Below are 24,779 nucleotides of genomic sequence, written 5' to 3' on the forward strand. Positions count from 1 at the left end.
CATGGTAGAAGCACAGAATTAATGTGGCCCTACACCCCACACACACCATGACCTGCATTCCCTTCTGCCCACACACAGAGAGAAATGCAATTTTAAAATGGATTGCAAGCCATTTGTTTTCTGTCAGGTCTCCATGCGTGGTGGCTTTTGTTCCTACTTAAGCCACCTATCTAGGGCTTCTGACACCTGTGCTCCTCCTACCAGGCCATCAAAAACAACGCCGGCTTCCGAGTGTGGATCCTCTTCTTCCTTGTGATGTGTTCCTTCTCCTTACTCTTCCTTGACTGGTATGACAGCTAGCCCACAAGAGCTGCACCTGTGCCTGCCTGCTGCCTCAGACACCACACGCCAGCATGTGTCTCATCTGCTGCGCAGCTATGTAAGGTCCAAGGGCTGGGGAGACGTCGCCCCCAAGCCGATATTTGGAACCTATGAGATCGTGGAAATGCATGAATTGAAAGTGCCCTAGACAGTCTTCAGGGGCAGAGGGTAATGGGGCTCGGCAGTCAGGAGCTGCACCTCCAGGAGAGGTCACAAGCACGGCGGGGCAGAGCAGGGCAGGGATCTGACACACCTGCTATCCCCATTACAATGCTTGGGGCCTCGTCTCCTGCCCTTCCCACACCAGTAGCTTCAGGGAAGAACAGACCTAATGTTTCTAAAGTCATTGGTTCTTATTTCCTTATGGCGTCTAATATGTGCCGCTACGTGGCCCTTTGTCATAGGAAATAATTCACATCTGCCTTGTCAAGCTAATAAATGCAATTACAGCCACTTATTGCAGTCAGTGAGTCTCCACTGAGCAGCTCTGGATGCCACCTGGCCGGACAGGCACTCTGGTGCCCTCCACTAGACCTCTCTCTCCTGCCCTGGCTCCCAGCATGTGAACAGCAAAGCCAGGGCCTAGGTCATATGAAACCTGGCTTCCTGCCACTGGCTCTCAGAAGCTTGTGTTCCAAGAAGGGTGTGGATTTCAGAAGAGCAGGCCTTCTGCCATTGTCCCTGTACACTTTCCCCTCCAGAAGAGACTGTGTGGTTGGTTGCCTGTTGAGAACTAGAAGTATACAGGACACAGCTGCATCTTTGCACAGATTTATCCTGATGTCACACAATTCCTCCTGAAGCGCATGAGTACAGACAATCCAGTGTGCAGCTAGGTACCCACGAGCTCTTTATTTGCAGGGAATGTGAGAAGGTACATTGGGAGGATCCACAGTGGGTAAAGGGCTGCTATAGAAAGCACAGTGGGGCTTGCCTGCTGCACTCACATGGTTGGGAGTCAGATCCCTCTGCAGGACAAGATTTGGCACGTGTTTATTGCTCTTTGTGCATTCCTCACAGCTTCCCAACGCCCTTCAAGCACATGACTGTGTGACCCCGCCACTCCCCTGCCCCGTGCTGAGCTCATGGTCTTTGTTTTGGAACACCCCAACAATAAAATATTCTGTCTCAGTAGCACACCTCAGGAAACAACAGTGTGGCTGACGGTGGTCACCATGCTGGTTCACAAAGAATCTCACACTATTTGCCATCTATTTCTGACCTACTAAGGAACACTGAAACTTCTGACATGCCCACTGGAAACAACACATTCTGAGAACATGAAGAAAACAACATGAATAGCTTTTTCTATTTAATTGTCTTACACATTTACCTACTGGTGATTTTGTAAACATATACTTTAATGTCAAGATTCGGATTGAAACATAAACATACTTTTCTTACAAAGATTGAGGACTCAGATATTCTCTTTGCAAGGTGCCACATCAGCCCCCCACCAGCCGTCCTGCCCCCTTCTCATAACACAGGAGTCACATCTGTTCACAGATTAAAAGCTACAGTAGCCCTGGCTTACCCAAATTACATTTTCACTTTACCCACCCAGCTAATAAAATGAAAAACCAAAACCCACCTGCATACAGGGCTGTACGTGCAAACATATTCATAACAGGAAAGAAAGGGGCCAGTGAGGTTTCTTCCTATCTAGCACAACACCAGAAGACACCCCACCCCCAGGAAAACAGGTTCTGCACCCCCTGGCCGAGAGCCAGCTCCTCCCCACCCCAACCTTGTGCTCTGCTCAGTGCACACACCAAAGAGAACCTCCCAAGAGGCTGGCAGAGTTGCATCATGGTGCACACTTTCCTTTCTCTGTGCCACTTAACAGTGCATCCTGGCAGTCAGTACTGCTGCCAGCAAAGCACAGGATCACTTAGATATGGCTATGGAGTAAGGTCTGCAGATAGCAAAGGGGCATAAAGGAAAAAAGAAACCCACCAAATGCACTACTCTGATGGCCTGACCCCTGGCATATCTAGTGTAAATTACCTTTTGACAGCATCCAGTGAATCCCAGTGAAGGAGCTAAATGAAACTCCTCAGCATGGACAGTGACATCAAGCTCTCTAAGCAATGCTGAGATGTGCTTGTTTTTATGCCTGTGGGTGGTCCGCAGCAGGTTTTATTTGCAAAGCAGCATTAGCAAACAGAAGCAATTGCACCGTAAATGAGTAACCTCTAAATTATCGGTAATTATATTTAATGAAATGTCCCTCAAAGTCCCTTTGTTGCCTTCAAGTGACACATTGTAGGGAACCCGCCCAGCTTGCTAAGCTGACTTCTCCGCAGCTTCAGTCTCCTGTTCTGACAGCTTCTCTTCTGACAGAACTGACATCCATGGCGACACGGAGCGCGTGATGCTCTGCTTGGCCAGGTTGTAGTGGTTTATGACAGTGTAAAATTTCTCCCGGGCACTGGAGTCTTGCTCCGTGTAGTAGCTCTCCAAGCCTTCTGGAATGCACTGGGTGTTCTGTAAGACAGGAGGCCATGGATATGATGGTAGGTGCAGGGGTGGCCAACGTGTGTCTGCAGCGAATATCCCCACCCTCGAAGTAGCTTCTAAGCATCTTCCCTGATCTTGCAGGAATAAACACTAACAATGGACAGATGAGTGGGGCCTGCCCTCTGAGAGCATAGTTGTCTAGAAGATTGGCTGTGCTGCAGTGGGCACCTGGGCTCCCGGGGATAGGTGTAATAGGCAGCCTCCCTTCGCCAAGTCTCTAATTGGCTGATTGTCCTTGGCTATTCATCTGTTAGAAGCAAGGACACTTTTGACATGTCTGCAGACAATCCACCCGAAATAAGAGGAAGAGCACCAAGAGGATTTATTTGGGGGCCAGTGAAGAGGCTTGCAGTCAAGCCTGGCAACACTAGTTCAATCTCCAGGACCTGCGTGGTAGGAGGAAAAGAACCGGCTCCCGCAAGTTAACCTCTGAGCTGAGCCATGCACCTCGCATGGCAGCATCTCTACCCTGCCCTAGGCCCCTATTAGGCTATGTGACTAACCTCAGACGAAGAGAATATGAGTGGTTGTAACAAGCAGCTTTGGGGCTAGCTCCCAAAGAGCAGTGTGTCCCCACCACTGTTCACATCCCCTTCTCAACCAGCTCTGACCGCCCAGAGGAAAAACCTCAATAGCCACAAGGCTGGAAAAGATGGGACCCGAGCTCCAGATGAGTCCCTGTACTGCCTTCCAATCTGGACTTCTGAGACCAATAAGCTTCCCACCCTGTTGAAGCCACTGTCACTCATGTATAGCCACCCAAAGCTTGGTATCACGAAGCCTGCTCGGGTGGGAACCTGAGACCCCACAGTTGAGTCGGGGGGGAGGGGAGCCCTTGGCCATTATCTGAGAGTTTTAAACCCATAATATACTCATCTCCAGCCCACAGCGGCTTAGCAGTCTGTGCTCAGTCCATCTGTATTTCAAATGTCTCCCTGAGGAGTGAGTCCGGCATCCCAGCCAAGGCCACAGCCCAGAACCCACTCCTGTTAGAGCCCTTCTGGGTTTTCACCCCATGACAAATAAGGCTGAGTTATTCTCTTGGATGTCTCCATCCCCAACCCCAGGGTAGCCCTCCAGTGTAGTGGACAGAGAGCCCAAGATATTAGGAAGTAGCTCCTGGGAACTTTGCCCGAGTCTGAAAGCCAAGGGCAGGTTCATGGGGCAACCCAACTGGGTGCCCTACCTTACGTCCTGTGCATCTCAAGCCTTCTTTCCATCCACTGGCAGCGAGAGGGGACTCCCTCTTGCCTATACCAGATCTCTACTTTTCTTTTTTCTTTTTGGTTTTTTCGAGACAGGGTTTTTTCTGTAGCTTTGGAGCCTGTCCTGGAGCTAGCTCTTGTAGACCAGGCTGGCCTCAAACTCACAGAGATCCACCTGCCTCTGCCTCCCAAGTGCTGGGATTAAAGGCATGCGCCACCACCGCCCGGCCAGATCTGTACTTTTCAAGCCAATTCTCTCACAGTGAGGTTCATGCCACTCAGTCCATCTTCTAGGTGGAAAAGTGGAGCCTAGAGAGGTGACGAGGCTCGCTGAAGCAGATGTGAGGACCACACAAGTAAATACTAGAGGCCAGCTCCAGCTGGGGCCTCCCGTCAGTGCCATCTTCCACCACACACTGGGCCACCCTTCCAGGGTGTCAATCCCTGATCCCCACCCAGCTCAAGGATATAAAGAATGTGAAACAGACCTTTCTATCGTCCTCACCCTGAGAACAGTGGGTCCATCCTGCTCTTTCCAGCATCTGCCACTGGCATCTACGGTCCAGCTAGCACTCTTACGTCCCTGCCTTGGCAACACTTGGCCTCAGGAGTGCAGGCCAACTCTGCTTAATCACCCATGCTTCCTGGTGTGGCAGCTACCATACCGTCGCCCCTCACAACCCTCAGAGGTGGAGATAACAGCACTCAGGGTGGCTCTGGCCTGCACAGTGGGAGTATGAGAGGATGGCACACCCATAATCCCTAGCTGCCAGGCTTAGTGGGAGACCCTCTTCCAAAAGAGAAAGGAGAGAGATAACTGAGGAAGACAAGACATTGACCTGGCCTCCAGGTGTGTGGTCCTTTACTGAGCCAAAGGCCACTGCAGCTGGAATGTAGTATCACCCTCTGAATCCTGCATCACTTGACATTACTCTGCTGCTGCTGCTGCTGCTGCTCGGTGTGACAGGGCGGAGCATGAAGGACGTTGATGGAGGAAGCTGCGGTCATGGAGAGCAGCCATCTAGGCAGATCTGGAAGCTACTTGGGGAAGGGGTCCTGCTCTTGGGGGAGGAGTGAGCTCTCTCTCCTGAGGACCCCTCCTGCAAAGAGCCTGCTATGGGTGTAGGGCCTGGACAGCGGGGAGCGGCCAGCAGGTGGTTAAGAACCTAGACAGGTGCTGATTAACAGCCCTGCAGGTCCCTCAGCAAGGTCACCTGGCCTCTCCAGGAGGGGCAGAGGGGTTTATAAGGAATCCTGGTAGAGCTGCCAGCAGGCAGGGCTTGTGGATCATCGCTGTGGGGGACAGGAAGGTGATGAATGGTTCAGACAGGATGGATGGCGACAGTGCAGGGCCCAGTGAGCACTTGGGATCCTGTGCAAATATAATTGGGGCTCCAGCTTCAAGGCTTTCTTTCCTAGGCTGCCATCCCTTGTGCCTTTCCTCAAAAGCCACTGGTGAGGTGGCTGACGCTGTAAAGGACGAGCCCTTGCCTGTGGAGACCGGGGTCTCCTTAGCAGCTCCCTAGATCCTGAAGTATAAAGCTTAGAAACGCCCACAGGCTCGCGGGAGCGCTGAGAGCTAGCTCCACAAAAGCAGTGGAGGGTGCTTATCCCTGACCCTGCCCTTGGTGCAGCACCTCCCGGGAGAGCACTGGCTGAAGCTGAGTGCTACAGACAAAAGCCTGGCTTTAGCGCCAGGCCACAGCCCCAGCTGAGATCTCAAGTGTTCTTGTCAAAGCCTCAGCCCCCTCATCTTTAAAATGGGGCTGGTGTGCCACACAGCCTGGCTGCTCTTGTAGTAAGGACCAAAGTTAGCATGGGGCAGCTCAGAAAGAAGCCAGAGTGTGGCCAAAGATAGATGAAATGTTCCGAGAACCCTCCAGAGTACAGCTTGGAGTGTCCTGACCCCAGCTTGGTGCAAGGAAATCCTTACACTGCAGAAGGAAACGGCTGACCAAGTTCTTCTTGCCTGCACCACCCTCACTCTGTCCTCGACGCATACCCCTCCCCAGTCCCTGGGGAAGTGGGGGGAAGGCTGCAGTCACCATTACTCCTGTCCAGTCTGGCATACAACACAGGACCCTGCTGGAGCTTTGCAGGTGACCCAGACCCCAGAAACAGCAACTGCTTGGCGCAGGCATAGGCATCTGAGGGCAGCTGGGAAATGGCCCTGCCCTCCAGACGCTCGGCTGAAAGAGGACAGCAGGTGGCGTCTGACACCTCCCACATAACATGGCCACCAAAGACGTCCAGAGGCCCTCTGAGGGGATGATGCTATCAAGAACAGCAGAAGGAGCTGGGTGCACAGATGTTCAGTCTGTACCCACATGGAGAAAGGCTCTCACACCTCTTTTTTGGCCAAATAAATAAAATGCAAAGCCTAGGTCACATAGAGGGGTGTCTTGGAAGGAGCATGACTGTCATATGGCCTGGGCCAGGGTCACTGAGGAGTTTGGACAGGGTCTCACTATGGCCCAGGCTGCTTCCATTTGAGTGCAAGGATTGAAGGCACACATCACCACCCTGGCTTCGTCTACCTACCTCCACACACGCCTCAGCTTGGGCCATTTGGCTGTGGTAAAAGGGCTTCTTGGTAGCATTCAGGCTTCTGAGGCCCTCCCCTCCCCCGACCCAGGCATCCTGTCCAGCCAGATTCCCAGGGCTCAGCTGGTACACTGGTTACACTTAAAGAGGCCCCTAGAAAGTATATGCAGAAGAGGTGAAGAAAATGAAGGGCATGACCTAGAGCCTTGAACCCTGTTTCCCATGGGTAAAAGGGAGGAGGCACACCCTCCCCACTTAGGCTCTCTGGGTGCGTCCAGGGTGAGTATGGCTCACAGCCCTCACGACCACCCCTCCACCCCAAGAAGATGTGGAATGTGCATATGCCAAAACATGGAGGGAGGAAAGCCTGCCCCACCCACCCAGCATGGCCCCTTACACCTAGCTGTTTCACCCAGACTGCCGCCAACTGCAACCGCATTAAGACACTGGTAGAGAATGTATGAGCCCACAGTAGTGCACTTCCAGAACTGCCTATGGAGTTCTGAATCCCCACGGGGCTGAGGACCACAAGCCCTTAGGGCCTTTTTATCCATACAGATCCTGAGTTCCCTCCACACTGCCAGGAATCTGATCTGACGTCAGCCTGGATCCTGGCCTTCCTCTTCATCAGCATCCTTCTGCACCAGCCTCTCCCACAGCATCTGGGTTTGCTGAATGGAACCAGAAGTTTTAGCCTCTTGTGCTGGGCAGGGACCTGCCCCAGACCGGAGACAATGGGGCAGACCAAACAGGAAAGCCAGGACAGCTCTGTGGCCGGTGGAGTGGCCTGTCATCTGTGAACAATGGGCTGCAGTAGGAAGCTGTCTCCTGCCCATCCTGTTCCCCACAGAGGCACCACTGCTCCCTGTGATTCCAGCCTCTGAGTCACCCAGCTTTCGGCCAGGTCCTCCCACTTTGTCCCTCCTGGCCTCCTTAATTCAATCTTCTTGTCCATCCACTGCCATACTAGTCTGCCTCTCACATTGTGTCTGCCATCCAGACCCTTTCTTCCCTGCCCCACTGTGGCAACCTCTTCCATCAGTCCCTGCCTGCCTCTCCCAACCTCCAGGTGACCCAAGGGACCATCCTCACCATACCCTCTTTTTCTGGGATCTTTGCTAGGCAATCGGGGTGCTGAGCAGGGTACAGTCTAGCTGTACGCTTGCCACTCTCCCACCAAGCACACCCCAGTCTACCCACTGTTCTCATCACTTCATCTACTCTGTCCCATGCGTCAGAAGCTGCCCCAGTGTGGACCACCTTCTAGAAAGGGCAGACCTCATACTCCATGCCAAGACCTCCTCACTCAGTGTATACGTGCCTGCCTGCCTGCCTGGTGCTCCTTGAACCAGAAGGGCCTCAGGAAAGCAGTCTTTGCGTCAGTGGCTCCTGGCTGTGGCCTAGCACCCTGAGCGGCCAGAGCTGTCTAATGTGGCAGGTATCCTACAATCGCTGCAGAAGGAGGGAGGGGCTGAAAGTCAGAAGCCCTGGAGGACCTCGTGGTGTAAGAGGAGGAGGAGGTCCTGGCTGGAACATGTCAAATCTCAGCTCTTTTAACTTGCTCTGCCAGGGAACTGAAACTTCACCTCAGCGAAACCCAGACCCATACATCCAGCAAAGATCCACGAGCCCTTCGTGCTAGCACACACACTCAGTGCCTGCTCTGTCTCCACTGCAGCAGTGCCGAATCCTGCCCAGGACCATTTTCTGTCAGCTGGAAAGTTCAGAAACAGACACCAGTGAGAGGGACGGGGAGCCTGTGGCGAGTGAGTGGCTGCGCCTCTGCTCTGCTCCATCTCCTACCTCCACCCATCTTCCCGCCCTCAGCTTTGCTTCCTTAGTCCTCTGTCCTGTGTAAAACTGCATCTGTGTCAACAGCAGGCTCGTGGGAAGGAGGCGTAGAAGCAGAGAGAACATTCCCATGTGTGCATAAAGCCCAGATGCCAACATGGCTTCTGCGGTGGAACCTGCAGAAAAGCCCAAGAGCCACCTGCAGGCAGGAGAGCTCCTCTGTGTGGCTTAGGGCACGGCCTTTCTCTTGGTCACTGTCCCCTATCCTCCACCAGGTACTGGAGGAAGTATCAGCTGGCATTTTCTGCCCCAAGGGGACTCTTCCCTAGGGATAAGCCAGGGGTTTCCTTCCCAGTGACCCTCTTTCCGGGCTCCACAGGCATGGTCTTTAGCAAGCCCCCCCCCCCCCACATACACACTGTGGGTGCACAGCCAAGGCCCTACTGCTGTAACATCCTGGGACTGGGAAGGGAAGAGGTGCAAAGGGCATCCCCTGGGGGCTACAGCCTTACCTTCAAGACAAAGCCATCAGGGCAGGAGCGGTCATACTTGTACACTTTGTAGACGACCAGGAAGACGACACAGGTGAGGAAGGCCAGGGCAAAGAGAACCAGCACAGAGACCTGTGGGAAGAGGTGAGGAACACCGTGGGGCCAGGCAAACAGCAGGCCGACCAGCAGAAGCAGTCACAACGCAAGGCGTGTGCACCCACGGGAATAACCTTTTCTTGGACATTCTGCATGGCCTTAACTTCCCAGCTCATCAGCATGTCATCTTCATGTGTTTCTAGTAGTCCAGGCTACAAGGAAAGTTCTGGGCACTGCCACAAGAAGGCCTCAGTCATGGCCCCATGGCTCCCAGACAACTTGAACCCTTGACAGAGAAGTGGGGCTGGGCTGCACTCAGGGTCCCCCACTTACAGAGCTGAGTACCTAGTCGCCTAGGAAACAGCTGTTCCACAAACCTCTTCGGACACCGGTCTCAGTGTGAGGACACTGCCACTCAGACCTCATGCTGGAACCATATACATATAAACAGGAGCTCTGCCCTCATCTCTGCTCTCTATGGTGTTCGGAGGGCAGAAACTCGTAAGCTACACACTAGAATGCCCAGCGCTGGGTAGGCACAAAGCTTCAACAGTGTAGGTGATACAGGACTCACAGATGTACAAGCAATAGTGGTCCCACACCACAGATGTTACTATATTTGGACCTTGAGATGCCCACCTGGCTGCTGAGGAATGTGGTGGGGACAAATGTCTTGAGGTGACAGAGGGGTGAGGTGAAGACACATGCTGAAGGGTTCAGGATCCCTGGACATACCCCAGGAGCCAGCATGGGGGCCAGGTACCATGGATACCAGTCTGGACATTGCTGGCTTCCTGTTTACTACGCCAGCAGCCAGGAACTGTCCCCTGCTCAGGACAGCGTAGGTGACCCCGCCCTGGAGCTGTCACCAATCCATCTGAAGAACCTGTGCATAGAGCTCATGCCTGACTCAGGAGTGAACCCCAAAGTCTCGGGGCTCAAGGCGCCCATGGGGATAACACTGGCAAGGGTCTGATGGCACAGCAAGCACATAAACTTCTGGCCCTGGGAGGTAAGTATGGACCTTGAGGAAGAAGGAAGCTAATGTATAGGAAAAAGAGGAGTAACATCCAGGCTGCCAGTAACAGCCACCTTCCCTGGCAGTGCTAGGTCCAGAGAGGCCACTGCCAGGGCTGTGGGAGGGTCCAGGAGAGACAACCGTGTCTAAACACTGGACACCAAGGCAGTGAGACTCTGGCCGCTGCTCTTAGAACCACTGTCCATCTCCCTGACTTTCTCAGGGTCCCACAGATGGCAGAGCAGGATCTCAGCCCAGGCCGCCTCACCCAGAAACACAGTCTGGCAGGAATCCAACTTGGCGGGACCCCAGTCACACGTCTCTCCTCCCACAGTCCCTGCCCACAGGGATGAGCCCCGGAGATGCCGCACAACTGTAACCCAGGTACTTCAGGAGGCGCAGAAGTTCAAGGTCATCCCCAGCTGCACAGCAAATTCAAGGCCAATCTGGGCAACTTGAGATCCTGCCTCAAAATAAAATATGTCCGGGTGGCAAGATGGTCCCAGGGGTCAAGGCGCTGGCCACCAAACCTGACGGCCTGAGTTCAACACCAGGCCCGTGAGAGAAAGTGACTTCTGGAAGTTGTCCTTTAGCCTCCACACAAGTGCCTGAGGCTGGGGCCTCTTTTGGAAATGAGGTTGCGTTAAGATGAGGTCATTAGCATGGGCACTTGTCAAGTCTGACCAGTATTCTTATAAGAAAAAGAACCAAGGCAGAGATGCGCACTAGCGGGAACACCGCGAGCAGATGGCGGCTGGAATACTGCCTCTCTCGCCACGCAAACAGCCTTAGAGATGGCAGTAACTTCGCAACACAACAGGGCTCAGAGGCGGTGTGCACCACCACACACACACACACACACACACACTTTAACTTCGGACTTCTCTTGCCTGAGAGCATGCTTCGGAGGTTCCCCCACTTCGCGCTGCTTTGTTTGGACAGCACAGGACTTGTGTTCGGAGCACAGGCCTGGCTCACCTCCCTTGAAGACAGCTCCCCCGCACACTTGCTCTGCAGGTACCCCAACCCCACCCAGCACTCAGGTTGTGTCTTCCCATCTTGCCACCCTTCAAAGCCTTGGCCCGTCTCTGGGGCCCAGGAAGGGTCTGGAACAGCCCCGCCTTGTTCTGGACCCCAGTTGTACAGGCAGGCATCAAATAACCAAACAGGAGCTCCTTCCTAACTCCAGGGGAATACGGTGTGTCCCAGTTTGGAGACCTTCATGACCCCCCTCCCCCACATATACATGCCCATGAGACAGTGGGTAATATTCTAGAACACGGAACAAAATTACTGAGTCAGACGTCTGCAATTCCTTCAGGTTTGGGCAGTCTCCTTGAGGCTTTCTCTACAAGGACAAGCAGATACTCTGCCTCCAGTAGAGTCAGACCTCCTCCATTCATCCTCCAATCAACTGCAGGACAGACAGACCTGCAGGCACAGGTGAGCCAGCCCTGCACAGCAGGCGCCGGAAGGAAGATGGTCCCAGAAGGGCACCGTGTGATTCTCAGTCTCATCTAGGAAAAGGGGGTTCCAGCTCCATACTGATGTTTATGGTCTGCAGCGGATCACAGGCAGGCACACAGTGGGCACACCAGGCCTTTAACCGCATGCTGCAGCCTCCACACAGAAGCTGGAAAATCATGTCACAGTTGGCTCGTGACAAAGGCCCGGATGTCAAAGAGGGGGCACCTTCATTTGGGTCATCAGGACATCAGAGGAGCGAGGCACCAGGAAGGGGCCATGAAAGAAGAGAAATGGAAGAATCTCATGAAGATGTCCCAGACCAGACAAAACCGGACTCGGCTGTGGCTGTGTGTTAACGCCACAGGAGCCTCATCCAGAGCAGTGAGAGCAAATATCAGGGGTGCGAGTTGAACATCAGAACCGCTGAATGCTGCCCAGGTGGACGTCACAGGCACTAACAGAGGATCCCACTTATGGGCAGAATCCCCGTAACCTGAGGCTACTGGGCTGCCATGTAGCTTTGAACATCAAAGTGTTCCCCTAAAAGGTTTAGTGTTGAAGTTGGTCACCAGCTGGCAGAACTACCGAGGAGAATGGACGATTGCAGGGGTGCCAACTTCATCCGTGAGCTACTCCATGGGCAAGTCCATAGTTAATAGGCTATTAGGAGGTGGGCCTGGTTAGGACAAGTGAGCACTGGCGGGTGCTTTGAAGGAGCATTTTGTCCCTGTTCCCTTCCCCTCCCCCTCTCCTCTCCTTCCCCCCTTCTCTCAATGTCCTTGACACCATGAGTGAGCAGCTAGGCCTCACTAGACCCTTTTCTTTACGAAGTTCTGCCTCACCACAGCAAGGAAGGTGCACCACCCGGCAGGCTAGCACGGATGCCCTGGAGCCCCACCACAGGGCAGGCTGACAGAGATGCCCTGGAGCCCCACCACCCGGCAGGCTGGCACGGATGCCCTGGAGCCCCACCACAGGGCAGGCTGACAGAGATGCCCTGGATCCCCACCACAGGGGAGGCTGACAGAGATGCCCTGGAGCCCCACCACGGGGCAGGCTGGCACAAATGCCCTGGAGCCCCACCACCCGGCAGGCTGGCACAGATGCCCTGGAGCCCCACCACAGGGCAGGCTCACACACAGCCTGCCTTGGCACCTAGGCCTCTGGCACCTAGAGCAAACCCAGGCACAGCATGAATATGGCTTGCAGGGGTCCAGGCATTCTGGTTTTATTAAATATTCTCACACGGGATGGAGCTGTACCCAGTGCAGCTTTTCCCGTTGTGACCTGGGGAAGCTGAGAGAGCCACAGGCTTCCAGACAGGGTGATTCCTACCCTTCTCTGGAGCCAGAACAAAACCCAGAGAGTCCTTTAATGAGAATAAAGTTGACTCACAAAGAGCTACCCTCTGGTCTATATCTCTCCCAGGGGACATAGTGCCTGGGTCCATTTTTTATTTGGAGACAAGGCCTCATTAAGTTGCCCAGGCTGGCCATGAACTGGCAATCCTCCTGCCTCAGCCTCACAACTGACTGGAATTGCAGGCCTTGCCATGAGACCCACGTATTGCTTTTGTTTTCAAACAGACAAGTGTGTGTTGTATCAGAGGGAGAGATGATATAACAGGAGTATATAACAGACGGACTAGGCTTGTCTTCAGACCAGGCCTGTCACCATTTTCTTTTCTCATCTTCTTTATGGAGGGGCCCATGAGCCCACAGTGCCTCAAATCAGAGATCCTACCTTCTCCCATCTTAGGAATCCCAAGTCATAAGGGAACCTTCTCAGGGGACCTGACATTAGGCACCCAAAGTGGCTCCATCTCAAGAGTCGGCCGAGCAGCCATGCACTTCTACGGCATCACCTTGGTGTCAACTCAGAACAGGCAAAGAAAAAGTGCCGCAGAGAGGACACCGAGGCAGCTCTGGTCACTCTGGAGACCTCCTAGAGGAGAACCACTCTCAAGGGATAAAGAGTTCACTGGGAGGTGAGAGAAGAGAGGTGAAGATCAGAGAGAACAGCCCTGTCAGAAGAGAGCAGAAGTGGGGCCATGAGCCAGCTGACCCGGCTCTCCATTGGCACACCATGGAGCTGGAGTTTAGATAAGCCCTTGTGTGGCAAGTTCCCAGGAGGCAGGTCAGTGTGGCTAGGCATCAGGAAAATGCAATCATAGCACAAGGAGATGTCCAGTCACACCCATGGCAATGGCGGGGCACAGAGGCAACGCTGGAACCCTGAGCATTGCTGATACAGCAAGAGAAGCGGTGGCCCTGACACAGGAAATGGTAGCAGTTCCACAACACATAAAATACAAAACTGATCATGGCAAGGAGCAATCCTACTGCTGGGCATGTACCTCCAAGAAAAGGAAACGGGTCTTCCAACAAAAGTTGATACAAAGAAACACTGCACAACTGCCAAAAGATGGTCCAAAGATGGCTGAGTGGATGCAGAAAGTGTGGTACGTCCATACAACGGACTATCACTTGGCCTTCAAAAGGAATGAAGTGTGCCAATGCGTGCTGCAACAGACGAAGGAAAAATGCCACAATGTATCTGTTCTTGTGATGTGTCCAGAAGACTCACACTACAGAGCTGGAAAATAGATCAGAGGCTTCTGGGGGCTCTGGGGAGGGGGGACTCGCTGCTTGATGTATCCAGGTCAGCTTCTGAGATGATAAGATGTTCTAGACAGTGGGGCAGTGGGCAACTTGGTGACTGTTAATATCACTACACTGTACTTTGAAATGGTGAGTTTTTAATATTTATTTTACCACTCTTTCTAATGGGCCAGAGGAGGAAGACAAGAGTCTGGGATCACACCCTGAGCCCCCTATCCTCCTAACCTCATTGGGGTCACACCCTGAGCCCCCTCTCCTCACTGGGGTCACACCCTGAGCCCCCTCTCCTCACTGGGGTCACACCCTGAGCCCCCTCTCCTCACTGGGGTCACACCCTGAGCCCCCTCTCTTCATTGGGGTCACACCCTGAGCCCCCTCTCCTCACTGGGGTCACACCCTGAGCCCCCTCTCCTCATTGGGGTCACACCCTGAACCCCCTCCCCTCACTGGGGTCACACCCTGAACCCCCTCCCCTCACTGGGGTCACACCCTGAACCCCCTCCCCTCACTGGGGTCACACCCTGAACTCCCTCCCCTCACTGGGGTTACACCTTGAACCCCCTCCCCTCACTGGGGTCACACACACCCTGAGCCCCCTCTCCTTATTGGAGTCACACCCTGAGCCCCCTCTCCTCATTGGGGTCCCACCCTGAAACCCCTCTCCTCATTGGGGTCACATCCTGAGCCTCCTCTCCTCCCCAGTCTCACCCAGGGATGCTCTGACTTGAGCAGACTCAAAGGGTGTGACCCAGTGAGAAGAGGGGGCTCAGGGTGCCCTCAGTGGAGCAGGAAAGGGGCATTCTTGGTGCTTAGACTAAGTTTGGTTGCCAATTACTGTTTAGCACCATTGTCCACTTAGCCTTCACCAAAGTGCAAGAGTTTAGGCATGCAAGGCACTGACTGCTGCCCTGTTCTCACGGCCCTTCCCACTAGGCAGAAGCCAGCAGAATCCCAGCAGAGCTATGCCTAGCCCACCAACAGGGTCAGTGTCCTAAGATATGGGTCTGAGTCCTGCCTTCACCATCACAGACCGACCTTGGGACTGCTCCTTAATGAGGATAGCAAGGTTAGTGGTCTGATGCAGCCACCAAGGGCAAGGAAAACAAGGCTCACGAAGGCCCCAGGCCGCCGAGCAGGTCGATGGAGCTAGGTCACTCACTGTCTCTGTCTTCCATCCCTCAGGAGGAGGGGGAAGGGAGGAAAGGAGCCTTTTGCTGACTAATGCAGTACAGGGAAGGAGAAAAACCCTCTCAGAAACTGAATCCTGAAACCTCCAAGTGTTTACAGAGCTAAATATTTTAGGTACTACACAGAAGAGAACACAGACACATACCCCAAGGTGATTCAACCTATGTCTTACCTGAGCTGGGATGAAGCCCTTACTCCATAGCTGGGCCCAGAATCTGCAGGTTCTGCAGCTGCAGACGTGGGTGGCCCCAGCTGCAAGTCATCAGGGTACTTAAATAAGTTCCCAAGGTCTCCAATGCCACCATAAACCAAGACCCCCCCACACGCTCTACTAGATGCAGGAAAATTGCATCACCGTTCGTAAACAGTTAATAGGTGTGACTTAGAACCTGCCATGGGGATTATTAGAGAGTGTGGAAAGCAGGCACACAGGAAGCTCAAGGTCATTAAGGATACGAGAGAGAGAAACAAACCACCCACAGCATCATCTGCGAGAGCATGCCAAGGGTCACGTCCACTGCAGCATCGACTGCCAGCGTTGAGGACCATCCTTAAGTGGCCTCTGCTAAGATATCTTCCTATCTCTCCACTGACCTTCAAGGGCGGTCGTGTGCAAGGCTGGCCTTAGAACTTCTCGAGGCTAGAGTGGTGGTGGTACCAGGGAGGGGTGTGGCTCCATCACAAAACCCTTAAACAGAGGGTGTGTGTGACCCCAGTCAGCCCTCTCCATCCTGAAGCCACAAAGCATAAAGAGCCGAAGAGAATCCTGGCAGAACCCTCCCTGAGCCTGCCTCATTGTGGAGCATATGTCTTCCTGGACATTAAGAAGCAGACCCAGCAGCCCATCACACACTGCCTGAACAAGTAAGTGGGGTGTTTTGTTTTTAATGTTTAGGTTTAGTTCACTTGAGCAACATCTTAGCCTGCATTTTACTCTCAGTGTAAAAACACCTCTGATGAATTAAATGGCTGCTCTTCCCATTGACTCGAGCCTCATTGGAAGCCTAGGCTTTTGGCTGCCACAGGGTGATTCATCCTGCTATCCCTGTGTAGCAATCTTACAAAGCCTCCTCCCCCCCCACAACACCAGCTGTTACCTAGCAACCAACCTAGCAACCTCGCAGCCAAGAGATTAATCCTCCAGTGATAACCACAATGTAATATCCAAAAAGACACTTGGTTTCAAGGGTGCCCTCAGAAGTTAAGAGTGAGGGGCACACCTTAACAATACAAATAAAGGGCAAAGAGGCTCGCAGGTGCACACAACTTGCCTGTGGCTTCAGGGTTTTAAAAGGCAGACCCTCCCTCCCTGGGTTTGCACACATGCAGAGGAAAAGAGCCAGACCCCCATCAGAATGGTGTGCTGTTCCTACCACTGTGACTAATCCCTGGTGGGAGGTCAGGGGGTGGGTCCCTGATTCCAGACAGACTGTTCTTTCCCCCAAACCCCCATGTTCAGAAAAGACCCGAAGGCTTTAACCGGCTGATGCTGTGCGCAGAAGTCACATGACCTATTGTATGTGTGCACTCAGGAACGCAGAAAGTATCACTTAGTCTCAAAGACCAAGAGAACTTCCCAGAAAGGTGGATACTTAGCATTTCCAAAGGGCACCAGCCCTCCAGATGTCTCTGCCACTGTGTACCAGACCGTGCACCATCAAGAAAAGCTTAGACCCTCGGGAGACAGTAATCCAATCGCAGAGCCGGCAAAAATGCATGTCTTCCATGTATCTGGGAGTTGCAAAAATGCAACTCCCAGATACATGGAAGAAACTAACATTTTCTGGTTCCAAAGCATCTCGGATCTGACAAAAGCAAGGGTCAGCCCTCAGTGCCCCCCCCCCCCCAGGAGGCTGCTTACCTCAGCCTCCTCAGAGAGATGCCACCCGCTTCTGCCGTTTCCTGACTGGTCATCCGCTGACCCTGTGACAGCTGTCAAGTGAGCAGAGCCCCATCCCTGACCCAGTAAGAAGGCTCGATCCAGAGAGCTGCCTGCTGCTAAGGAGCCCACAGGGACACCCTGGAAACTGTGCCAAGGCCCCTCCACAGGAGTCCACCAGAATGATGGATGAGTGACTCACTTACTTAGCCAGTTCCTCCTGAGAAGGCGGTAAGCGCCAGAGAAATGGTATCGAGGACTCTGACGGTGCTGGCCTGGGCCACTCATGAGTGCTGTCTGCACACACAGGCCCCACACCTTCATTTTTGGCCAATATGCACATCTCAGGGGGCTCCTATGGCCTGGTTTCCTTTTCAGAGTCATGAGCCAGATCATGGGGCTTTTGCTTCAGGAGACCACTCTTCAGTACCTGCTTGGGATATCAAATCACAGGACCCATGCCCAGCGAGAGGTGTAGGCTAGCCCAGCTTCTTAAAAGAGGACAGCTAGGGGGTGGGGCTAGAAGGACACAGAAGTACAACGTGAGAGGGAAGGGATACTGTCAGGGGTACCATCTGACTCGGCTGCTGGAGCAGGAGGGGGACCTGGGTTCCATGAGAAACAAGGCGGCAGTGGTAGTTCTGGGGCAGGGTTGGAATCAACAGAAGAAAGGGGTGTGGTGAGATGTCCTTTGCAAAATCACAGCCTTTAACGCCACAACCCAAGAGCAGGCTTCCCGAGAGAACTATGGCACCCTACTCCCTGAAGCGTTTGTGGACCCAACAAGATAAAAGCTTGCTTCTGGAAGTGCCACCTCCTGGCAGAGGGCCGTAGGGACTTGGGTAAGCTCATCTCCGGGAGCCTCAGTGGGGAAGATGAGAGAGGGACAGATTCCGGCCTAGGGCCGGAGCTCAAGTCACGGGCGTTCATAATGGAGGTGCTGGTTTTAGAACCAGAGATGAGGGGATTCCCAGCCATCCCGGGGCGAGCCCTAAAGGAGCTACAGAAGCTAGGCTTACGGAAACACTTGACAGTCACGTGAGACTGGGCAAGACTGCAGCACAGAGCAATCCTCGAGTGGGTCCCACCTGTAACCAATATCTTCCCAGACACCCGGAGATAGCAAGAGAGGTGAGGCAAGCCTCCTCACACCGGCAGCCACCCCACTGGGATGGCAGAGATTGCCTGAGGTCTTCCTGAATCTTCTGAGCCCCAAGGTTCTGGGCAACAGAAACCAGGTAACCACACAGAGGCCCAGCATGACTGCCTAGGGCCCTGGGGCCAAATGTGCGTCACCTGTGCCTTAGGCAAGGGACCTAGGGACCTGCCTCAGGTGAGCATGTGAGAAAAACACCAACCAACAACACCAGAGGGGACAAAGCCTGGCACACAGAGATATTCTACAGATGGAGAAGATATGAGGGTACCACACTACTCACTGACCTTATCTGGTGACAGGGACAAAAGTTCAATCAGACTTGAGAAACCAGGCCACGTTCAGGCTAGATGACATTCAGACAGCATCACTTTGACTTTCACGTCCAATCCTGCACCTGATCTCAAGTACCCATGATGCTGATGGGCAACAGAGGACAATCATGCTGATCCCAGAGTAGAACAGAAATGCTGACTTCAAATTAATCCATCCTAATACTGGTCATGGACCTCAAACATGGTAACAGCCAACCCCTGAGCCAGGAAGAGCGGGTCAGCATACTCGACACCCTTCCATGCCCACAGAGATGCAGACACAGACCTCTGTACCTTTTCATCCCAGGTCCCTATGTCGAAAGCAGTACCTGTTTCTAGCAAGAAAGAGGAAGGAAGCTGGGAGGGTCAGATGAGCTTCTATAAGCAAACACCAGGGACACAGAGGATAGTGACATTCATGGAACCCATTGCTCCAGGCAGACCCAGACAGCAGACAGAAGCAATAGGAAGCAGAAGGGATTTGTACTCAATACTCCTTGAAGGCACTCGGTTCTTCTCGATTCCCTTGCAGCTATGAACTGGGGCTGGTGCCCAAGTTCGTCTTCTACAGTTCCCATGATCACCCAAGAATCAAACAGGAGATAATACAGATGCTTTGCCATGTGCCAAGAGTGGGTGGGTATGTGCCTCCACACCCATGAATAGATTGCTCACACATGCCAGTAGGGATAACCATCCATCGTCCGTCCATCCGTCCATCCATCTATCCATCCATCCATCCATCCATCCATCCATCCATCCATCCATCCAGGACCACTATTCAAGGTCTGAGGATGTCTTCTTCCAAATAAGGGCTTTTTGGCCATGATTTTACTTTCTCCTACATTTTTCCTGAAGAGTGGGGTTTCCAGAATACCAACAGCCCAGCTTGTTCCTCAGTAGATACCACGTTAGAGGACACACACCCTTGCTGTGAGGAAGGCTCCTCCCACCAGGGCTCACCAGAACACCACCCCTTTCAACAGCCATGACCAGAGGAAGCGGGAAGAAGGATTGGAGGTTGATCACATGGGCTTTGCAGCCAAGCAGACTCTGGTCACAGCTCCACCAAGAAAGCTGGAACCAATGAGCCTGCAGCCCCCTCCCCATTCTCGAGAGGTGGGAAGTGGGAGAGGGGAGCCTGCACAGGCACCAGAGGGTCAAGGGGGCATGACACAGACCCCTGCCTGGATGGTATAAGTGCCTTAGGGTGTCTGCTTCCTTCCTGAAACGGTCAGGCAAATATTTTGATGTTTGGCAAATGTCTGTTTATGTTTATTGCCTTTGCCTAAAGGGAAGTTCATGGATGAGTTTTCCCTGTTATAAAAATAAATGATGTGTGGTTATTTTGGAGGATGAAACAAAGAAAAAAGGAGGGGAACTACATGGAGAGCCTCCAGGTCGGGAGCCAGAAGCTGCTGGGCTTGCACAGCCTGGGTAAGTGAAATCCCATCCTGTTCCTGTCCCTCTAAAAAGACCTCTGTGTAGCCTGGCGGGTGCCTCCTGACCTAAAGATGGCAGCTCAGCCTGCGACCACTCACCTTAAACCTCTCGGTGACCCCCTCGGTGATGCTGACAGTGAACTCAGCTATCTTGGGAGGACGCGCTTTCCCCTTCTTGCGGTCAGGTTCATATTCAGTCTTAGTTTTCACAACAACCTTAGCCAGGAAACAGAGAGGTACATGGTCAGTGAGAAGCCAGGTGTACTCGGACACATCTGCCCTGAGCAGGTGAGCCTGGGACTGTCACGTTCCGAGGTACCCACCATTCATCTAGGCAGCGAGAGCAGCTTCCGCTGAGAAGACCACGCAGGCACTTTCAGATGCACTGCCTATTCACAGTCCTATGGCAGTCCCAGGAAAAGTGCAGAATCAGGGAACAGAGGCGTGATGCTCACTGGCCAAGGCCACAGGACTAGTGGCTGGCAGACCAAGTACCCATGGCAGCAGAGCCCTGAACCAGTGGGGAGGACACCTCTACTTCCTACTGGCTTTTCTGTGCTGCCCACCTGCTGGATGTATGTGTCACTGAAAAAGACAGGCTTGCACCCAAGAACTAGGGACTGGGAATAAACTGATCTGGGGAGCCTCTTGGATTGCACAACACTGAAAGGTCTCCCTTCCTTCTCCTCCACTCTCTCTCCTGTGAACCTAGAAACCCATTCATCTGCCCCGTACAGACTTCCCTGAAGCCTTAGCAACTTCATCTCTACTGGGGACCTCATGCTGCATCCCACAGGGACATTCTTATCTTGACCTCCCCGGCCCTATCTCTGTCAGGGATTCATTGCCTCTCTGATTCCCTTGGATAGGGAGAGTGAGGTCAAGGAGGTACTCACCTCTAATCCCCAAACTCACTCCCCAGAGCAGGTGCCCAGCAGTGGCTATGGGACAGGAGAGAACCAACCCCCACACACTTCTCCTGGAGAGAGTTTGTCTTTCGTTGTTTCTGGGAGACACTCACTTGCCCTGACAGTGGGATGAAGGGAACTGAGTGACTCAGGACAGGCCCCAGGCAAGTGACTGGAGAACTCTCCATTCCAGCCCTGACCTGTGGAGCCAGCCTCAAGAGTGGTCATGGTGGAGAAAGTGGCCTGTGCCTGGCATTGAGGCAGGGAGCCCTGAGCATCAGCCCGTTCTGTCAGGCTTCACTCCTGGCATGCCACTGTCCTGAAGCAGACAGAGAGGAGGGGCATGCACCCCTTGCAGGCATCACCTTCCTGGCTGCACTGAGCACCGCCCTGCCATCCTCACAGCCCACTTGCACCCTGTAGCCTTGTGACCTTGAGCACACATCTGGACCACTCCACGTACTGGAGCTTTTTCATATCTTAGCCACGACCTGGAGGGCATGAGGCTATGTCATCCAGAACTGTGAGTGTGAGGACATCTAGGCCACCTGAATTCAATCTGCATCTACCACTGGCTGACAGGTGACCTTGGAGAGGCCTTTTAAACCTCTCCATCTTCATTGCTATGTCTGTCAAACGAGGGCACTGATGGTGCTTGCCGTGCAGCAACACGAGCGTGTTGAAGTTCAACCTATGAAGTGCACAGAACAGGGTCTCGGGCGGCAAGTGTACCTAACCTATGTCAGGCAAGGCTCCTCCTGATGGGACTGGCAGCCCTCTGCCCTAGGGCATTTTCTGGTATGCAGAAGTCACATCCCCCACCTCCCTGAATCTTGTCCAACTATGAGAGGTGTCCAACTGTAAGCAGGGTGGACTAAGTAACAAGGCTAGAAACTTCCATACCCCAGAGGCCAGTGACCTTCAGCACCATGACCTTGGGTGCATTAGGTGAACTCTGAGAATCTGTCTCTTCCTCTGCGACTTTGGAAGCCTTCTAGCTCAAGGGCCTGTTCCCACAGGAATACCCTTTTCTGAAGCATTCCCATCAGTTACCCCAAGAGAGAAGAGACTCAGTACCTCACAGAGTCACCTAGCCCAATCCCGAGCAACAGGGCAGTTGGCAGAATGTGGGTCCAGCCTAAAGCCCTCCTCCTTGTGGCTGACCATGCCAGGCAGTTCTGGAATGGAACACACTGAGGGCAAAGAGGAGGCTTGGGCCAAGTAAAGGGAATCACCTGATAGAGGTGCCGCTTCAGGACACAGAGTTCCTGGCACAGGCCGCTGGTGCTTCTTGGCTGGCTGTATCAAGGCAGGAGGGGTAGGGGTACTCAGGACCCAACCCGGACAGCCACCATAGTGTGGAGACCACTCAACAGCCCTGCTCCTCCTAGAGCTGTGTCAACAGCTGAGGCGTGGGGTGCACCCCTATGACCAGCTAATTGCCCCTTCTCAAAATGAAAACACATGCAACCCGTCCCTTGCCTGCTCCCCGCCCCCCCCAAAAAAAACCTAGACTATAGAATTAAGGGGACAAAATCAGTTTGGGAAGCTAAGTTTGGGGATGCAAGAAGACCCATGGCAGAGCCCTCCTACACCCCATTTTACTAGGGCCCAGTTACTGCAGAGCCCAGAGTCCAAGCCTCTTTCTCGGAACGAACTGAGACAATAAATAGAAAAGCATGTGGGAACAGTGAGCAAGCTCCTTTGTGTGGAGGGACTGGAGATGCAGGGTGTGTGGTTTTACATTCGCGTGTTGCAATGCCATCTTCGACTTTAAGGAAAGAATTTGTTTTTAAAGGTTATGGCTTGAAAATATCTTTATGGAGCAATGATATCCCACAGGATGTAGTGCTCAAAAGGGGAGTTTTTAAGTCAGAGGGGAAAAAAATACACCACGGTGAAGACGGTCCTGGTTACACTAGCTTGGTGAGCCGGAGCTCAGGTCTGGAGATTTTACAAAAGGAACAAAGAGGAAAGGGGCTCTATTCCTGAGCACACACCCAGTAAGGCAAGTGGAGCCGAAACCGCACCACCCCGAAAGGCTTAAGGACCAGCTCACCCCTGACCTCCCAGGCTTCTGCACCAACAAGAATCGCTCCTCATTAGACTCCCCCCCAAATCAAGAGGGGGCCTTTCACTAAGGTATCTTGCCAAGACGAAGGTGTCATCCAAGGCAGGGGCTCTCCATCATCACCAAAGCCAGAATCAGAATCATGAGGGTATATGGGGCTCACCCTGTCTTCCTCGTCTTGGCTGAGCCCGCCCCCACCTCTCATCCCCAAAGCGCACAAGGCGTTTCTTTTGTTTCGGTTGCAGCCGAAGATTTAGGGGTGCACACCCAGCAGCGCGGGAATATTGGGGGCTCATACCTTATCCGGGGGTGGAAACTGCAGCTGGTTGACATCGAGGGGCGTCATCAAGGGAATGGTGTCGAAGCCATCCTCCAGGAGAGACTGCTTGGTGCCCTTCTCTGCGAAATTGTTCCCCAACTTCACCATGGTTGCGAAAGACACGAGGCTGCGGCCTGCGGAGGAAGGACCCGGTGGGGGTCAGGGCGAGCGGCAGCCGGGGCGGGGCGGGGCACAGCCAGGAGGACTCGCACACCCACCCGCTGTCCCGGCCTGGTCTCCCGAGAGAGGTGGCAGGGACGCGGCGATTGCAGCCCATCAGAATCTCCAGGCTGTGTATTGATGGGCATTTCTAGACTTTCATCCCGCAGAGCACCGGGCTCATCACAGAGGGGCGAGAGAGGGAACGCTACCCGTGCCCCAGGCTTTCCGTACGCGTCCCCAGTCCCGCCGCGCTGGCCTCCTGCGCGTCTCCCGGGGCCCTCAGCGTGAGAGATGCTCGGCCGCCCGCCCCACTCCCCACCCGCACTCACCCCACGCCCGGCTCCGGCAAGTCTGGGCTCCAAGCGCGCTCCGAGGCTCCGCGTCGCCCGCTCCCGCGTGCAGCAATGGCGGAGGCGGCGCCGCGGCCGGGGGATCAGCGATTGGGTTCTGCGCCTCCCGCCTCCGCGCGCCGCCTCCTTCCTGCCGCTCCCGGGGGCCGCGCGCGGGAGTGCGCGTGGGGCCGCGCCGATGCGCCTCCGCCTTGACGCAGCGCCGCCCGCGCGCGGATCGGCCGCACAAAGGAGCACGCGGTTGCGGTGGAGGGGAGGTGTCCCCCGGGGACCCCGCGCGCTACCAGACCCGGGGAAGGAGAACCTGAGGTTCCAGATGCCGAACAGGGGGATACCCCGGCGGGCTGCGCAACCCTGGGGCGGTGGCCGAGCACGGGGAGGTCGGGAAGGAGGAAGGAAAGGGAAGGGACGGGGAGACGCTGCAAAACCAGCGAGCTCCAAAGGAAGGAAGAGAGTGTTGCTCTCCACCGCCTAGCAGATTTGAGGATCCTGAAGAATGACAAAGGTTTTCGGAGGACAGTGTGGATGACAGACCTAGGTGGCCCTTAGTGTCCTAGGCCTAAGAGGCTGGGTGGCAAAGAGATGGAAAATGAGGGCGTGTCTCTATAAAAAGAGGAAGGTTTGGGGATGTGAGGTAGTGCTGTCCCACAGCTACGGATGCATGCCTGGGGTGTGGAGACAAGAGGACAGGTGTTCCGAGCTTCGGTGCGGTCAAGAGAGGCAGGCTAACCAAAGCTGTCTGCGGAAGGGAAGACAAGGACCTCCCCATGGCAGCCACAGCTCACCTATCTAGTACAGAGACCCAGATGGAAGAACGGAGTTCTAGCATGACTGGTGTCCCAGGCAGCTGTTGCAGCTACCCAGATGAAGGCCACTCGCTTTACAAACCTCTAGCCAGCTTTGCTCACAAGATGCG

General features: G+C 54.0%; 2 protein-coding genes across 6 annotated transcripts in view; one reads left to right on the forward strand and one right to left on the reverse strand.

The window, feature by feature from the left end:
• Positions 1-1,709, forward strand: part of Stx18 (syntaxin 18) — a 107,512-nt gene extending 105,803 nt beyond the window's left edge. For 2 of the 4 annotated variants that reach the window (XM_057773197.1, XM_057773198.1), the window contains one exon: positions 205-1,700. In XM_057773197.1, coding sequence (XP_057629180.1) covers positions 205-300 — 96 coding nt within the window. In that variant the 3' untranslated portion in view covers positions 301-1,700. Of the gene's footprint in view, positions 1-204 lie in introns of all 4 variants that reach the window. The other 2 variants (XM_057773200.1, XM_057773199.1) reach the window with 2 other exon arrangements.
• On the reverse strand, positions 1,710-24,114 carry Nsg1 (neuronal vesicle trafficking associated 1). Of its 2 annotated transcripts, none has more exons than XM_057773202.1 (5): positions 23,843-24,114; positions 23,331-23,485; positions 20,153-20,269; positions 8,894-9,004; positions 1,710-2,808 (listed from the first exon to the last, which is right to left on the reverse strand). In XM_057773202.1, the coding sequence occupies exons 2-5, from the start codon at positions 23,457-23,459 to the stop codon at positions 2,608-2,610; spliced, it is 558 nt and encodes a 185-aa protein (XP_057629185.1). In that variant the 5' UTR covers positions 23,460-23,485; positions 23,843-24,114; the 3' UTR covers positions 1,710-2,607. The 2 variants fall into 2 exon arrangements, with proteins under 2 accessions (XP_057629185.1, XP_057629186.1); XM_057773203.1 differs by lacking the exon at positions 23,843-24,114 and adding an exon at positions 23,570-23,784.
• Between the last annotated feature and the right edge of the window lie 665 nt (positions 24,115-24,779).

The sequence above is a fragment of the Chionomys nivalis genome, chromosome 6 (assembly GCF_950005125.1).
Source record: "Chionomys nivalis chromosome 6, mChiNiv1.1, whole genome shotgun sequence".
Classification (NCBI taxonomy): domain Eukaryota; kingdom Metazoa; phylum Chordata; class Mammalia; order Rodentia; family Cricetidae; genus Chionomys; species Chionomys nivalis.